Raw genomic sequence first — 18,768 nt, 5'->3', positions numbered from 1 at the left:
CACATGAAGTGAAGCTTGATGTTTTATGAGAAAGACATACTGAAGGAATTAATTCATCATAAACAAAACAGCTGTCTCCCAGCAAAAAATAAAGTAAAAAAAATCCTAGAGATGAGAATGAGTCATGGGTTTGGCAGCTTTGCTTGTCTCATTGTGGTGATGTCATGTGCTTTCCAAAAAGAAAAAATTACATATACTGTGAAATAATATTTTTTTAACATGCTACCTTCTACTCTGAAAACTTGACATTATTAGGAATTCTCTTTTAGGAGGATAGTTGCCTTTTCTTCCCCATGATGAAGATTCTTGGACAAAATTTTCTGTATCAATAGAAGTATGAATCTGAATGCAATGAGAGGGAATGAGGAATACAACAAAAGAGTGATGAGGAACAGTATATTGTGGTACTTTTTAAAAAAAAAAAAAAAAACTTTGAATAAAGGAATCTGCAGAGTTGAGGGTGTGGTTTTAGTACTGAGTTAGTACAGTGAGCAGTAGGATATTGCAAAAATAGTGCATGTTCTTATCAGTTCCACTGGGCTGACACTAATGATGTGCAGCTGCAAATTATAGCAGAGGATTAGTGTTCTGACAAATCAGCAAAACACTGAGAGACTGAGGAAGCCGACCACTTCATTTCACAGCATCCCACAGATAAACTAGCATAAGCTGGTGCTGGAAAGCAGTTTTTCACTGAGGACAGGACTCAACTGATTTATTTGTGAAACAGTTATTCTTACCTGTAATTGGATATGTCTGTCTTTGAGCAGTTGTATGGCATAGTGGCGGCTTGGATTTGCACACGTGGAGGATTTTCATAATGCCATTTATGTTGTAGGAAGAATATTGTATTTGAGATAAGCATGTATGTATTTGCTTGGATTCCTTTACGAGGTTGAACAACGTAATGGGATGCATGGCTGGCAGTTGTTTTGTCTTGCATTGCATTCAGGTACCTTAGTTAAAGATGCAGTCTATTCATTTTGTTCTGGCAGAAATTATTTGTTGAAAAAAAAAAAAGACTGTATGGGATATGCTCTTGTTCTTTCAATTAGATGTGGTTTTATCTAAGGATGTTGCCAAGTAGCTTATCTCTTTTATTTTAATATTTTAGATGTTTTTTGCCAGTGAACAGTTTCAAGGTTGTAGATGGTATTACAAAGAAAATAACAGTGTTTGAAGCACAAGACTGGGTGTAGGTTTAAGCTGACTTTGACACAGCTTTATTGCAGAAGGTTTGTTTCTGTGGAGGTTTTTAATTATTATACTTAGGAATTTGATATGGGGATGTCCTTTGATCAGATGGAAATGTGCATTTCTGAACTCAGTGCACTTAGGTGCTGTAATTATCTTTGTGTAAACCGATGAAGATACACTGGGTATACTGGGTTCAGTTTACTGAGAGATGGAATTTCTTTTAAAGCTGCCTTCCTGCTTTGCACAATAAATGTTTAGATGCCTGAAAGTTATTAATGTAATTACTATATGAAAGAATAAATCATTCTTAAACTTTGAAATTCATGTTGCAGGATTGTATGTTGTGTGTCTTGTTTAATGACACCCCTTCTACCTACCAAGATATTTCTTACACAAGTTTGTGTCACTGTTTGTCCAAGTTCTCATGATGTGCTGTGCTGTCATTGTTCGGATCTCTAAATCATAATTCGTGAAAATGAAAGCATTAAAGGAATGATATTTCACTCTTTCTGTCTTTGTGAAGATGTGATACAAGGAACTAAAGAATGATGGGTTTTAGTTTTTGTCTATTTAGGTTCCAATTTATGTGTTTCTGTGTTGTAATACTTGCTATATCAGAATTCAGTGTAAACTAGAAAATGTTACTATGTGTTGTACAGGTATCCATATATTGATTAATATACAACTTCTCTTCAAGAGATTTTTGTCTATAAGTGAATGATTTTTGCATATTCTAAGGCCAGAAGAAAACTTTCATGTCTTCAAGAAATCTCTTCTAGTATCTTGTGGTATGTTTATATAGATGCATATTACTTTTTAAAGTCAGCTTTATGAAGATCTATGACTTGACAAGATGATTTCTCCCCACTGCTTCCATGTTTAATGGAAACTTAGCAAATAACTTCCTAAAATAGAATACTAATTTACAAGCAATGATCAGCGGTAGAACTACAAAAGCATCAAGGGTGTGGCAAAAGCCATTAGTTTGCTTTCTAGCTTTCTCTGATTTAAGCAAGACATTCATTAAAAAAAAATGGAAAAAAAGGTGTGGTGAAATGTATAGGATCTGTTTGCAGCAGTTTTCCTGTGAATTCTGACGAGTGCAGAGTTGAACAATCAAATACAGTTGGAGTGGGGGACAAGAAATGGATACAATTTTTAATAATTTCACAGATGGTAATATCCCTTGAACAAAGCATTTTTTGTAGTTTCTTCAATTTCTAAGACTTCTGGAATTTTTCAAGCTTAATTGGGCTCACTCATTTTGAAATGTATATTGCTTACTATTGGAGATTCATGGGATGTGCTGTTGTAAATGTCTTCAGCTCATGCTACCTGCCAGAAAATCATAGTTAACTGCTAGAAATTATCAAGACACTACCAACAGATGCTTTACTATTTCTGCATGGTTCTTCTTTTCCCTCAAGTGAAATGCTGATTTAATACTTTACTGTAAAGTTATTATCTCAGAACTGGGTGGTGGAATAATCTTCTGACATAAGGCAATAGTTACTGATACATTCCATACTTAAAAGAATTATGTGTATATATTTAGTGAGTATTTGCACATCTATTTTGAATGATGGAAAAAATGCTTTTACTTACCTGAAAAAGTAGAGTCACCTTGGATGTGTGAAGTAGAGTACTTCACTTGTCATTATGTCTCATCTCACTGTGTTGCTCTGCTTTTGTAATATTCCACAATATTAATGATAATATGAAAGGAACATAATGATACAGAGTTGATTTCCCGTTTTTCCTCAGATCAGGGGTTCAGTTCAGAAAACTGGAAATCTTTAGCCCGAGAGACTCAAGTTTTTCTGCTTCTCTTTGATATATTTGATTTAATAGATGATGCTGATGTGTATAAAATTGCAGTTTATACCAGTTATATGAGTAAGTGTGCATATAAAACTAGGGTTTTGGAAAATATGATTTAAGAGTGTATGGAGCTGTTGTGGTTGAAACAAGCTATTGGCAAGAACAGTGTAGATTAATTGTTAACTGAAGCAGGATTTCTCTTCAAAACACTTTCAACTAATGCTGCAGTAATTTCCTTTCTCTTTGGTAACCCATACACTAAATTATGAATCCATTTAACACCTGGTTACTCAGTGATGATCTACATAGTACTTGCGGAGTTTGTCTTTCTTTAGCAGCTGGAATTTATATTAATAAGGCAAAATTGTGCTCCTGTAGAGACATACTGACAAAGTAGCTCCTCTGTAGAGACATACTGACAAAGTAGCTCCTCTGTCATAATGCCATCTAGTAAATAGGGTACTGCTGCAATAGCATTTGAATAACATTTTTGTATTTTCCTATTTGCAACAGGTTCTGATGGGTTTTAGTACAGAAATCCCAGCTTAAGCCAACTGCCCAGTTTCCAGCTTATCATTTGGCCATGCCTCTGTTTTAACCAAAGAACAATGGAATAAATACACCAAGAAATTTGCTTCTGACTTGAGACAAGTCCTTTATTTTCAAGGAGAAACCTCACACGAATTCCCCTGTTTCACTACTCTTTATTCAGTTGAATTCTTTGGATTATTTTTTGCAAGTTCCGGTTTTGAAAAAAATTTAGGTGGTTTAAGTTTGCTCTACCTCATGTCTTCAGCCAACCAATTTCATTATTGGGTGGAAGTTCCTGACACTTAGAATCATAGAATAAAATCATAGAATTAGCTAGGTTGGAAAAGACCTACAAGATCATCCAGTCCAACCATCCACCTACCACCGATAACCCCACTAAACCATGTCTCTCAATGCTATATCTAAATGCTTTTTGAACACCTCCAGGGATGGTGACTCAACCACCTCCCTGGACAGCCCATTCCAGTGCCTGACCACTCTTTCAGAAAAGCAGTATTTCCTAATGTCCAGCCTAAATCTCCCCTGGCGCAACTGAGGCCATTCCCCCTTGTCCTGTCACTAGTTACAAGAGAGAAGACACCAACCCCCAACTCAGTACAACCTCCCTTCAGGTAGTTATAGAGAGCAATAAGGTCTCCCCTGAGCCTCCTCTTCTCCAGACTGAACAATCCCAGCTACCTCAGCTGCTCCTCATAAGGCCTGTGCTCCAGACCCCTCACCAGCTTCATCGCCCTCCTCTGAACACGCTCCAGGGCCTCAATGTCTTTCTTGCAGTGAGGGGCCCGAAACTGGACACAGTACTTGAGGTGGGGCCTCACCAGTCCTGAGTACAGAGGGACAATGACTTCCCTACTCCTACTGGCAACAGTGTTTCTGATACAAGCCAGGATGTCATTGGCCTTCTTGGCCTCCTGGGCACACTGCTGGCTCATGCTCAGTCAAGCATTGACCAATACCCCCAGGTCTGTTTCCTCCACACAACTTTCCAGCCACTCTGCCCCAAGCCTGTAGCGTTGCCTGGGGTTGTTGCGGCCAAAGTGTGGGACCCGGCACTTGGTCTTGTTGAACCTCATCCCATTGGCTTCAGCCCAGAGATCCAGCCTGTCCAGATCTCTCTGCAGGGCCTCTCTACCCCCAGGCAGATCGACACTTCCTGCCAGCTTGGTGTCGTCTGCAGACTTACTGAGGGTGCTCTCAATGTCCTCATTCAGGTCATCAATAAAGATATTGAAGAGGACAGGCCCCAGCACCGACCCCTGGGGAACACCACTTGTGACCGGTTGCCAGCTAGATTTAACTGCATTAACCACCACCCTCTGGGCCTAGCCCTCCAGCCAGCTCCTTACCCAGCAAAGAGTGTACCTGTCCGAGCCACGGGCTGCCAGTTTCTCCAGGAGAATACTGTGGGAGACAGTGTCAAAGGCTTTGCTGAAGTCTAGGTAGACCACATCAACAGCCTTTTCCTCATCCACCAGGCGGATCACTTGATCCACTTGAGGATCTATGTTTTTAAACCATTTTTCGTGATCAGAATAAATCAATGCTCCTGGTGCCTAAGGCAGTCTCAGTCTTATCTTTGTCTTTCCTGAGGTGTTGACACAATCAGCTGTGTGGTGAACTGAGTCAGGGAGCTGAGTAAAACCAAAGCTAATTGCTATTTTTCTCTTTTTAAACTGTGTTAAACTTGGATTAAGCCTCTTGTCTTCGTCACTGCACTACTAGATAAGCACTTCTACTGTCATAAGAAAAGGGTGCAGGGAAATCAATAATTTCTGATTGCACAGATGCACTAGGCAGGCATTCATTGTAAAACAACTCAAACCTCTGAAAGACACTGCTCATCACGATCTGTAGTACTTCAAACTGGTTTCTCTTTCCTTAGGAAATTGGGGCGGTTCTTTCTCACCTCTTTAATTTCATTTTTTAAAATACATTTGCTTTGCAGAATATTCCACAAATGAAAGAATATATTCTGTTTTTAAGGAACTGGAAGGTTACTAGAGAGAGAGAGTATAAAAAATAATTTCAAACCAATTGATTTCTTTCTGTGCTAAGGTATTAGGCCATGTGAGTAACATTTAATGGATATATCTCAGCTTTACAACACCTTTGGTATGGTTTCATGTGACAAGTCACGAGTGAGAAAAGAAAGCGAAGCTTATATGGAAGTAAAGTAAGGTATATGGACAGAGGAATGATTGTAGAACTATTCTGAGGAACTGGTATCTTTCTAGTTCTAACTGGAGGAGTGAGGAGAAGGCTGTGTTAGCTCTCAAGCTGTTAACGACTAAAATGCTGGAATACAGAATTTGCATACTGTCTTTCAGTGGGTGTCAGTGTAGAGACCTATAAGTGTGGAAAGGCAGGCTTGGAATTGGGAATGATCATACTGTATTGGAGAAATAGGCTGAAAGTAGTAAATACAAAAATCCCTTGTTAAGTGGGAGTAGTGAGTGTTTTATGTGTCAAACGAGAAACTGATTGAGTAGTTGCAATTCTTCAGAAGAGGACTTGAAGAACGTAGTAGATGAGAGCTCCAGTTTAACACCTTTTGCTGATGTTACAGAAAATAATAACATATGGCAATTTCATAATAAATGCTAAGGTTAACTGTAAGATCTATGAAGTAGCCCTTCCAGTTGACTTCACCTTAAAGAAATTGTGAGTCTTGACTTGAGGATGGTGGTTCAAAAAAGATGTATGCCCATGAGAGGGAGTTAGGAGAGGCTAGGTGTCTGAAACCAGAAAAAATCTATGAGGAATGACCGAATAAACTGAGGTAATTCAGCCTGCAAAGAATAGTCTAAGGGCAGATCTAATAATGGTCTTCACACCTAAAAATATCTAAAAGGTCATAAAAATCAAGCTGACTTCTTAAGACTATGATTTTTCCGTGTTACTGTGCACAAATGGTAGCTCTTGCTGCTATGAATATCCTGACGTCTTGAAGTAATAAATATAACTTTCCACAAATGCAAATGCGGTATCTCTGGAGCTTTGTTATAACATCTGGCATTTCCTAGTTTCTCTCTGAATCTGTTTGTGAGGTTAAAAACATTTCAACTGCAAAAAAAAGAATTAATTCCAGAGGCAGTGTTCCAAACCAGTTCTTGGTTGCTCTTCAATAAACAAGTTCTTGATTTAAATGGTGTTGCTTAATGTGGAATTGTCTGTCCTTACTTTCAAGTTCATGATTCCTCAAACAGTTATGACTTACTGTTCTGGGACTCCTCTAGTGCTAACTTCTGTCAGTGTTCCCTAAGCTGCTCACTTTTCACTCATAGAAGCCCTGAATAGGGCCTGTACCTCTTTGTGTGAGATGCACATCCCTCACTGGGGCTGTCCTACAAGCGCCCCTAGCTGTTCATACTGGGCCCAGGAGAAAGTATGATTAGGGAGCCCTGTTCTTCTCAAGTGTTGGGAAAATTCTTAGAGAATCTTGTATAGTTGTTACAAAAAAAAAAAAAAAAGCAACAACTTCTGTTAATTTGCTGCAGTTCTTGCGTGACTGTTAGGAGCAGATGGCTTTTTTAGACAGCCATTTACACAGAGGGTTTCAGTACAGAAATCTTACATCTCTTACATTTGAATTTGATCTGTTTTCTAGCTTGCAGTACCATAGGTTTATGACTGAAAAATTAAAATCTTGTGAACAAGCTTGGCAGGGCCCACCATACTATTTACTAGGGCATTTGTTGCTGGATCTGTAATTCCTGTTTTCTTGTTGGAACAAGAGAAAAAATGTTTGACATGGAAAACACAGTAACCTATCCTCCAGTGTGCCTTCTTGTACCAGCTCCTGTATAGTTTTGCATAACTCTAAGGGAGAGTTTGGGATAAAAATTGTCTAAAGAAGCTGGTAATGCTGCATTTTCTGCTTTTCAACCATCTGGCTTGAGGAAGTAAGGATAGTTTGTTACCGTGATGTTGCATGTATGTGTCTTGCTGTCTCAGAAATAGACCTTCACTGGGGAAGACCTCAGGAATGAAAATAGCCGCTCTATCTTCTGTACTGGTTCTCCTTGACCACTTGTACAATATCAGTGACGTTGCTGATAATTTGTCATTGTAAGCAGTTATTTGGAGTTTTTTGTGTAATGAAGAGAGGGGAACAAAACTTATAGGAGTATTTCAATCATTTTTTAATAAGATTGTCATCATATGAGAGATGGAAGCACTGGATAGTGTAAACTCATGGTAGATTTCTGTTTTTCATTCCCATTTTTTCATGAATACATATTCTGTTCAGAACTCCAGATGTTTTAGAACTTTTTTTAGATCTATAGGTCCATCTGAATTGCACAGAACACAAATCGTTTTGCTTTGGGATGAAAGTTTGTGAGAATTGCTTATAGCCTGAGCAATTCCTTTCTGCTTTGGGTAAAGAAATGTGTCAAATATTGATATTTCAGTGGCTTGCTGCTTCTATCCAATTTTACTACTCCGTATTTCACCAAATTCAGCTTGATTGGGCAGATGGGTTGCTACATAATTATATAGGTAAGTAAAAACACATTTGGTGTGTCTCAGCTGTCACTTAAGTGGCTAGCTGCACAAATATATTCACAATTTCCTTATTTTCATATTTTATAATTAATGTTTATTCAAATGAACAACTCATCACTGCGAGCTTATTTGAACAAGCAAATTGGAAATGTGACTGAAAACAAAAACTCTGGAGAGTGGGTTTGTTGGGTTTGCTTATTTGTTTTGTTTATGGTGGGTTTTGTTTTTTTTTTTGGCTTTTTTTCTTTCCCTTCCCCCCCACATCTGTAAATATTTGAATATTTGGAAAATTCTTGAATTTTTGTTAGCAGGGTGTAACAGAACTTTTCTGGTCTGTACAGTGGCTGCCTCTAACTAATAAAATTCTCAAAAAAAAAAAAAAATAGTTTTCTCCAGTAGAAGGATGATAGAAGATACCCTGAGCCTAGTGTTATGTTCAAACCTTTCAAAGATTTTTACAACTTTTTAAGCAACTAAACTTGGTGTCATGCTTTTAGGATAAAGCTAACTTTAATATGTATACCACAAAACACTTGTAGAAATTGGATGTTCCAATATTTGCTTTTAGAGAATTTATAAATTATTTGTTAGGAGAAGGAAAACATCATCACTGAAGTTTTACTGGCTAGTTGAGACAACAAGAAATGCACAATTTTGATGAATAGCAATGATAAAATGCATAGTCTTAACATTTCTAGCAAGTAAATATAAGACAATGATCACAATTAATAATGATGTCTTGCTATGATCTCTGAAGTAGAAGTCCTCTGTTAGGATTGCTAAAATCAAATTTGAATGTGTATTGCATCTCTGTGCAGCCCAGTAGTAGTTGACTGCTCAGTGATTTCATGCTGTAGACTAACCACTGCAATACCACCAAACTGTGAGCCCATTCCCCCTTGTGATTAAACAAGTATCTTTGATGGCAAGGAGAGTTATCATACTGAACTTATTTTTCTATTTGTTTGGAAAACATTACTTCTCTTGTTTCTTACTTCACTTCTTTGCAAACTTACTACTCTTGAAATTCAGCATGCTGGGGATCAGTTTCCTCAGTTCTGCCTGTGTTCCATTACCTCAACAGATACTGTTGAGTTATTCTGTTATTCTCCTTCTTCACACTTGCTTGCATGGCCTTGTAAAGCATCTGGATGCAGAGAAAAGTCAGCTGCTTGTTGGAGATGTGCCAGAAAACAGTCTGAACTTTTGACTGACCAAAAAAACAGTCCTTGTTTGTTGTTTCAGAGTGTATGGGATCTCTTAAGGTATTTCTTAGCTTTATTTAAAATGTTTTCAGAAATTACCTGGAATTCCTATCTCTCCCTCCCTTTCCAAGATTGTGGACTGGTTGACTGTTCCTAGAAGGAGATTTTACTGATTCAAATGCCATGGAGATGAATTATAGCAGGGAAGGATTTGAGGTGATGCAATTTGGCAGTGTGCTTCGGGCATCAGATCAAATATGCACAGGAACATCTTTTCTGTCTAATACCATGGGTAAGGTGTACATTCAGACATACCGTTCCGTAAAATTGCTGTGGCTAGAGAGAAAACCCACAGGAGGAAAATGGAATGTTCTTCATTCAGCCAAGAGGCACATAAGAATAATTTGAGTGAAACCAAGTAAGTAGAACAAAGAAAGCATGTGAGACAGGGAACCCAGGTTCCCTTTTAAGATTCTTACATTTACTGAAACATTCTACTTCCCTTTGCTTCAGAGGGGTAATGCTGGGAGCATGAACTCTCAGTATTCTGAGTGCTCAAAGAGCTTGCAATAATATTTTGTGCTTTCAGAGCATGCTTCCAGTTGTTGGAAGCTGGAATGATGGTTTCCATAACCTAAACTGCATTTTGAATCTCTGTGCACCAAGCAGGAAAAAAAAGCAAACAATAAAATATTGCTGCAATATAAACAAAAATAGCCCAGCATCGATAACAGGCAAACATGTGTTAATAATCCAGGCAATTTTGCCTGTCTTCCCTTTTCCATCTCTCTGGAAATGATAATTGTAATAAAAAGTCAATATGCAGAATTCGAATTATTTATCCATACATAAATATCTAAATTATGAATAAAGACAAAGGCAAGAAAACAGCAGTTGCAGGAGGCTGTGTGCTTTAGTGTGTGGATTTTATTCTGTGGGGTTTTTGTTTTTTTTTTTTGGTTGGTTTTCTTATTGTTTTTGGGGCTGGTTGGTTGTTTGTTGGGTGTAATTTTTTCTCACTCGTAATTATTGCTTTTCTGTAAAGGTCAGCCAGTTTATGATGGCTAAAATTACTTGAACATTCATTAGAATAGCATAAGATGTGGGGGAAGAGACTTGCATTTTGAGGTGTGAGAATCCATGCACACCCGTGGAAAATTGGTAATAATTTTAATTCCTTATGGAGCTAATGCCAAGAACGTAACTGTATAAAGAAATCTGCATGTACTACATGAAGTCTTGCATGTATAGACCGCTTTTTTTTTATAAGAAGTATTTTTGCTGGAGGATGGGAGAAATAGAGACTTATTCATGTTCTTTGAGCAAGCATTCCCTGCTTAGTAGCAAAACAAACAAAAAAACCGCACTGCATCTGCAATGCAAAAAAAAAAAAAAAGATGTCTACTGGAAAGATTTATTGATTTAAAAGCAAAGGTTAAAGTCTTTTCCATACATATCCACCCAAAAATATGTAAAAGTCTGCTTATTTACATTCATCTGATGATTTTTGACCTATGAAAAACAATTTAACGGAAACTGTATCAACAGATGTACCTCAGAAGTCCTTTAGTAGCTTGGTTAGTTAGTTTGATTGTTGGTGGATTTTTTTTCCAGTAAACAGGCTTTTGTTGCTTGTGCTAGTGTCAGTTTCCACAAGAAATTGAGAAATCATGTCAAGTAAGCTGTATTATATTAATCCCATAATTCTGGCATCTGAGACTGTTCTAAACAAAGTATTAAGAAAAGATGGATCCAAACCTCCTAGGTAGGAGTGCATACTTTATTCAGAGGTTCCATTTGCAATGTTGGGTATCTACTACTGTTCTTTGTGTACAATTTAGGGTGGATGTATACAAAAATATCTTAATCACAAGGCAAATAAGACCATGCAGCTGTAAACTGCAAAATTTTGTTATTCCATGTCATATCATCTTTGTTTCAACTGAAACGTGAGATTTGCCTTGTGGTACGTCAAGCTGGGTTTTATTCAGAAGTTGAATTTATATGTTCTTTATACATAATAGTTCTTCCATTTATCTGCCAGATTAAACATATATATATACACAGTGAGATACATTAAATCTGCTATGTTTTGTATTCATTTTGGGTCTATGAAATCTATGAAACAGAATGTGAGTAGTACCTGTTGTTTCTCTGGCCTTCTTCCCACTCAGCAGAATCCTATCAGCTATATACAAAGAGACTTATCCTTAAAGTAAAACTTGAAGTATTACATGAATGCTTTGAATCTATAAACAAAAAAATATTTAGTCCTACAACCAATTTTAGTAAGGAAAACTGAAAATAGGGGACACTGGTTTTAGTGCAACCTTTCCTTTCTTTATAAATATTTGCTATCTTAATCAAGGAAGCTTTTAATTCACACACATACAGTTTTTGAAATCACACTTCACTATACACTGCATGAATCACAAGAAAATGTCTGAAGACAGCTGCAGCCCAACAGTCCAGTTGCAAAACTTAAAGCATCAGTTTACTGCTGCTAGAGAAACCCTTTTCTGTAACTCAAGTATATCTTTACCTAAGAATTTGTTTCAGCTTTCCCAGTGTTCCATTCATTAGAAGTTGTTTAAGCACTTAAAGGTCCAAGAATGAAGTTATTTTTGTAATAATTCTCACTCTTTATCTCAGCTAGAAGAAGTTCTCTGTGACTGAATCGGTAGTCAAGAATAGTGGCCTTGAATTAAATTAATAATAATAATAATAATAATAAATTAAAAAAAATAGTCCTAATGTACCAACAGCTTACATGCTGCTACAGCATACACTTCTATAATACAGAAGAGCAGGAAAAATCTGACATGATCAACACATGAAACATCTTAACAGCTTCTTGTATGTAGTTAGATGGTAGAATATTTTTATTCTTTTTCCATGTTGATATATTTGTTGTTAAATGAAAGGTAATTTCTATGGTATGAGTTAAGAAATCTTATCTTAACAGGAGCCAAGCATTCTTCCTTTCAAGGGAGTAAGGAGCCTGTATGTAATGAGCCAGTGCTTGTGGCTTGTGCTAGTGGGGGAAGCAGTGGGGGAAAACTTTAGATTTCTTCTGGAAGTTTGAGGGAGGGCCCATCTAGAAAGGTAGCGTGGCAGGAAGCCCAGCTGAAGTGCCTTAACACTAATGCACGCAGCATGGGAAATAAGCAGGAGGAACTGGAAACCGTGATGTGCTTGGAAAATTATGATCTGGTTGCTATCATGGAAACATGGTGGGACGAATCCCACAATTGGAATACCCTGATTCAGGGCTACAGCCTCTTCAGAAGGGATAGACAGGGCAGGAAGGGAGGGGGAGTTGCCCTCTGTATTAGGAAGAAGATAGATTGTGAAGGCCTGTGTCTGAGTAACAGCCATGACCAGGTTGAGGGCTTATGGGTTAAAATCAGGGATCGGTCCAGTAAAGGAGATCTAGTGGTTGGGGTCTGTTACAGGCCACCTGATGAGGGGGAGCCTCTTGACGAGGCCTTCTAGCTCCAGCTGCAGGAGATGCCGTGTTCACAGGCTCTTGTCCTTATGAGGGATTTCAACTACCTGGATATCTTCTGGGATAGCAGCATGGAAGGCAGCAGATAATCCAGGAGATTGCTGGAGTCTGTTGAAGATAACTTCCTGGTCCAGGTATTAGACGGACCGACATGAGGTGAAGCCTTACTGGACCTGGTGCTCACCAATGTGGAGGAGAGCATTAGAGGGGTCAAGATTGGAGGTAGCCTGGGCTGTAGTGATCATGCCCTGGTGGAGTTTGCGATCTGGAGGAATGCAGACCTGGCAAAGAGAAAAATCAGGACCCTGAACTTCAGGAGAGTGAAATTCCAGCTGCTCAAGGAGCTGCTGGGTGGGATCCCCTGGGAAACTGTCCTTAAGGGCACAGGAACAGAGCAGAGCTGGCAGCTCTTTAAGGACACCCTCCTGAGAGTGCAAGAGCTCTCCACCCCCCAGCAAAAGAAGTCGAGCAGAGGAGGTGGGCGACCGGCATGGCTGAGCAAGGACTTGCAGCTTAAACTGAGGGAAAAGAGAGAAATGTACACGAAGTGGAAGCAGGGTTGTGTAGCCTGGGAGGAATATAGGTCTGTTGTCCGCATGTGTAGAGATAGGAAAGCCAAGGCGCAGATTGAGCTGAACTTGGCTAAGGATGTGAAAAAGAAAAGGAAGGGGTTCTACAGGCACATAGGCAGGAGGAAACAGGTCAGCAAGAGTATTCCCCCTCTGATACATGAGGATGGAGAACTGGCTTCCTCTGACATGAAAAAAGCTGAGGTGCTCAATAAGTGCTTTGCCTCAGTCTTCACTGGTGGTCAGGCTCCCCATGTCTGCCAGGACCCTGAACCTTGAGGTGTGGGTGAGAGGAGCGGATTCCGTCCCACAAGTCCGAGACCTCCTCATGAAACTGAATGTATGGAAGTCCATGGGGCCAGATGATATTCATCCTAGGGTTCTGAGATGGCTGATGTCGTTGCCGAGCCACTCTCCATCATATTTGAAACATCATGGCTGTCTGGTGAAATCCCCAGTGACTGGAGAAAGGGAAACATTACTCCCATTTTTAAGAGAGGGAGAAAGGATGACCCAGAGAACTACAGGCTGGTGAGCCTCACCTCCGTGCCTGGGAAGATCACGAAGCAGATCCTCCTAGAAGACATGTCAAGGCATAGACATGACAAAGAGGTGATCCGAGACAGCCAGCATGGCTTCACCAAGGGTAGATCTTGCCTGACCAATCTGGTGGCCTTCTATGATGGAGTGACGGCATCAGTGGATGGGAGGAGGGTGATGGATGTCATCTACCTGGACTTCTCCAAAGCCTTTGACATGTTCCCTCACCACATCCTTCTCTCCAGTTTGGAGAGGTATGGATTTGAAGGATGGACTGTTTGATGGATTAAGAACAGGTTGGCTGGTTGCAGCCAAAGGATTGTGATGAATGGTTCTACGTCAGGGTGGAGGTCGGTCATGAGTGGTGTCCCCCAAGGCTCAGTCTTGGGACCGGTGCTCTTCAACATCTTTATCAGTGACACAGATGATGGAATTGAGTGCACCCTCAGCAAGTTTGCAGATGACACCAAGCTGAGCGGTGCAGTCGATACACTGGAAGGAAGGGAAGCCATCCAGAGGGACCTGGACAGGCTGGACAAGTGGGCCCAGGAGAACCTAATGAGGTGTAACAAGGCCAAATGCAGGGTGCTGCACTTGGGCCGGGACAATCCCAGGTATTTATACAACCCGGGGGAAGAAGTACTTGAGAGCAGCCCTGCAGAGAAGAACTTGGGGGTCCTGGTGGATGAGAAGCTGGACATGAGCCAGCAGTGTGCGCTTGCAGCACAGAAGGCCAGCTATGTTCTGGGCTGCATTAAAAGAAGAGTGGCCAGCAGGGAGAGCGGGGTGATGGTCCCCCTCTACTCGGCTCTTGTGAGGTCCCATCTGGAGTATTGTGTCCCGGCCTGGGGCCCCCAGCACAAGAAAGACATGGAGCTCTTGAAACGAGTTCAGAGGAGGGCCACTAAGATGATTAGAGGGTGGAGCACCTTTCCTATGAGGAAAGGTTGAGGGAACTGGGCTTGTTTAGTGTGGAGAAGAGAAGGCTCTGGGGAGACCTCATTGTGGCCTTCCAATACTTGAAGGGAGCATATAAACAGGAGAGGGAACGATTGTTTGTGAGGGTTGATAGTGATAGGACAAGGGGGAGTGGTTTTAAACTGAGACAGGGGAGGTTTAGGTTAGATATTATGAGGAAGTTTTTTACACAGAGGGTGGTGATGCGCTGGAACAGGTTTTCCACAGAGGTTGTGGATGCCGCATCCTTGGAGGCATTCCAGGCCAGGCTGGACGTGGCTCTGGGCAGCCTGGTCAAGTGGTTGGCAACCCAGCCTACAGCAGGGGGGTTGAAACTAAATGATCATTATGGTCCTTTTTAACCGTGGCCTTTCTATGAAGTACCTCAGGGATGACTAGGATATTTAGAAAATTCTACCTCAAAGTACACAAAATTCTGTTGTAAATTCTTTGATGCCTTAAAGACTTTATTTGAAGGGCCATAGTTGCTAATACCTGTGTAATTTAAAGGGAATTTCTCATAGCTTACAAGCAGTTCCTAAATTTTTTTATTTCTTATTTTATTTTAGAGTGTGTCAGTCAGCTATATTTGATCTACAATGAATGCCAAATCTGCAATCAGCAAAGAAATTTTTGCCCCACATGATGAAAGGATGCTGGGAGCTGTCCAAGTGAAAAGAAGAACGAAAAAAAAGATTCCTTTCCTAGCTACTGGCGGTCAGGGTGAATATTTAACATACATCTGCCTGTCAGGTAAGATTAAATATTTTGACATCCAGTTTTCTGTTTCAGTTTATCTTCAATTAATTGATTACATGTTACCCATAGCTGTGAGGTGCTGGCTGACTAAAATCTTAATATTGTAAGTAGAGAATAATAGCATTCAGAGTGCAGGCTATTAATATTTATGTTGTACAATAAATTGAATGTGTGACTTCATTGTTTAAAAAATGTTCTTTTACAGCATACCTGCAGACTATGAAGAGATAAAATATTTGGAAAAAGTCTTTGCTTATCAAGTTTGAGATAATTCCCGAAGGGATAAAATTTACATTGTACCTGCTTTGCATGCCCTGAAATTTCTGATTTGAAGCAAATTTATTTTCCTCTTATTTTCATAATTACATCTGAGTTACCAACTTACTGGGTCCTTAAATATGTAACTTTCATTCAGAATACTTTTATCTTGTTGACATAGAGAACCTCTGTTGGTCTTCAGTCATTTGACTTTGAAAGAGGTGAAGGTGGAAAGAAATACTTTGAAGAAGAAAATGATTTAAAGGCCTATTGTGAGATGTTACAGGAAACAGGGAGTAATGACCTACTTGTTGCTAAGTTGTTCACATGAAACATGAGTTTCTCCAAAGTCAAAACAGTACGAGTGATAGTCTGAATCTAAGTTTTGTGTAACAGGTTAGGTAGTAATTTTTGTATGTTTTGCTATATATTTTTTATCTTTTCTAATGAAGGCAATGTCCAATTTATTTTAGTGTATATAGTGTATATAAACAAAACACATTGAATAACTTGTGGTTAGCTATGGTATTATAAGTTTTTGGCAGCTTTATTTTAAAAATGTAATTATACTTTGAATTAGTTCTGGTTATTGCAACTGGAATTAAGATAAATTTCACTAAGGTTATGTCTTGATGCAGTTAGAAAGCAGTTTGTGGTAGGGATTTGCCTGTAGTTTATACCTGTTTTCAAACTTAGAGTGGAATTCAGTTGCCTGAATTCAGTGCAGTTGTAAATTGACAGGTGTATCCAGCCTTTCTTCCAGGTACCTCTCTATGAGGTTTTGTTGTTTGCAAACTACGCAAAGCTGGGAGGCAGTGCTGACCTGCCGGAGGTTAGAATGGCACTACAGAGGGACCTGTATTGATGGGCCGAGGTAAACTGTATGTGTTTCAATAGGCCAAGTGTCGGGTCCTGCATTTTGGTCGCAACAACCCCAGGCCACCCTACAGGCTTGGGGAGGAGTGGCTGGAAAGCTGCCTGATGGAAAGGGACCTTGGTGTGCTGGTGGATAGTCGGCTGAATATGAGCCAGCAGTGTGCCCAGGAGGCCAAGAAGGCCAATGGCATCCTGGCTTGTATCAGGAATGGTGTGTTGTGCAGGACTATTGCGACATGACAATTGATAGACCCTGAAGAACCAGGATCCCATACCGGGGAGAGAGACACAACCACAGATGCTGTGGAGACAACTCTCATTTACTGGAACATTCGCGCTGTCTTTTATACCCGTACAGCCGCTGCGCATGCCCGATCACACCCGAGTCACGCATTCACGCGCCCCCCCCCCACCACACACACACGCCTTTAACCCACCTAGCACGAGACATTATGTCAGCAAGCACGTGCCTTACTGTGATTGCAAAACCGGATGCCCTTCCTTTTGTTTACTGTGTATTCCCCTACTGCTTTTACCTGCCTCACAGGACTACAAAAGGAATCCTGCCCCTGTACTTGGCCCTGGTGAGGCTCCACCTTGAGTAATGTGTTCAGTTGTGGGCACCTCAATACAGAAAGGACAGTGAGGTGCTGGAGCAGGTCCAAAGAAGGGCAACAAAGGCTTGTGAAGGGCTTGGAGAATATGCCCTATGAGGAGAGACTGAAGGAACTGGGGCTGTTTAGTCTGGGGAAGAGGAGGCTGAGGGGAGTCCTTACTGCTCTCTTTTTTACGGAAAGGGTTGTTAAGCACTGGAATGGGCAGCTCAGGGAGGTGGTTGAGTCACCATCCCTGAATGTGTTTAAAAACGGTCTGGATGTGGTGCTCAGGGACATGATTTAGCAGTGGATTGTTAGAGTTAGGGTAGTATGGTTAGGCTGCGGTTGGACTTGATGATCTTGAAGGTCTATTCCAACCGGAGTGATTCTATGATTCTATGAAGCAGAACTCTCCTGTAATTTCGGTGTCTGCCAACTAAGTATGTGTAAATATCTTAGGATACCAAAGGTACTGTTTTTAAGCATCAGTTGCTCCTTTAGAGGGCATGCATCTTAGTGGAATTAATACCAATGGTGAGAGGACAAGCACTCTGTGAAGCTCAGTAGACTGCTGTTGTTTTTGAAGTAAAAGAAAAATAGAGTTTAATGGATTCTGTCAAATTTCTTTCTACTGCAAATTAAGTTAAAGCTCTCAAAATGTAGAATTTATAACAATTGCAGAGTTGCTGGGTTTTAAGACATGGTGCATATGTACACAAAATTTATGTTTATTAAATATCATAGAATCATAGAGTCATAGAATCACCAAGGTTGGAAAAGACCTACAAGATCATCCAGTCCAACCATCCACCTATCACACATAGGTCTCGCTAAATCTTGTTCCTCAACACAATGTCTAAACTTTCCTTGAAAAGCTCCAGAATCAGTGTCTCAACCACCTCCCTGGGTGGCCCATTCCAGCGCCTGACCGCTCTTTCAGAAAAGTAGTATTTCCAAATGTCTGACCTGAATCTTCCCTGGCTCAACTTGAAGCCATTCCATCTAGTCCTATCACTAGTTACATGAGAGAAGAGGCAGACACTCTGCTCACTACAACCTCCCTTCAGGTAGTTATAGAGAGCAATAAGGTCTCCCCTGAGCCTCCTCTTCTCCAGACTGAACAATCCCAGTTCCCTCAGCCACTCCTCATAAGGCCTGTGCTTCAAACCCCTCACAAGCTTCGTTGCCCTTCTCTGGATATGCTCCAGGGCCTCAATGTCTTCCTTGCAGTGAGGGGCTCAAAACTGAACGCAGTTCTTGAGGTGTGGCCTCACCAGTGCTGAGTACAGAGAGACAATTATTTCCCTACTCCTGCTAGCAACACTATTTCTGATACAAATATGAAGAAATATGTTGCCAAATAACATTTGTATATGGATGTAAATATGCATATGTTAAACATGAGCTGCACAGCATCTGTACAC

The 18,768-nt window shown here is 40.2% G+C and overlaps 1 protein-coding gene across 4 annotated transcripts in view; it reads left to right on the top strand.

The window, feature by feature from the left end:
* Positions 1–18,768, top strand: part of STXBP6 (syntaxin binding protein 6) — a 107,001-nt gene that overhangs the window by 23,307 nt on the left and 64,926 nt on the right. For all 4 annotated transcript variants that reach the window (XM_021402729.1, XM_021402726.1, XM_021402727.1 and 1 more), the window contains one exon: positions 15,425–15,608. In XM_021402729.1, coding sequence (XP_021258404.1) covers positions 15,455–15,608 — 154 coding nt within the window. In that variant the 5' untranslated portion in view covers positions 15,425–15,454. The remainder of the gene's footprint in view (positions 1–15,424; positions 15,609–18,768) is intronic.

This window comes from Numida meleagris, chromosome 6, assembly GCF_002078875.1.
Source record: "Numida meleagris isolate 19003 breed g44 Domestic line chromosome 6, NumMel1.0, whole genome shotgun sequence".
Taxonomy (NCBI): Eukaryota; Metazoa; Chordata; class Aves; order Galliformes; family Numididae; genus Numida; species Numida meleagris.
This window is presented reverse-complemented; position numbering and strand designations above follow the sequence as displayed.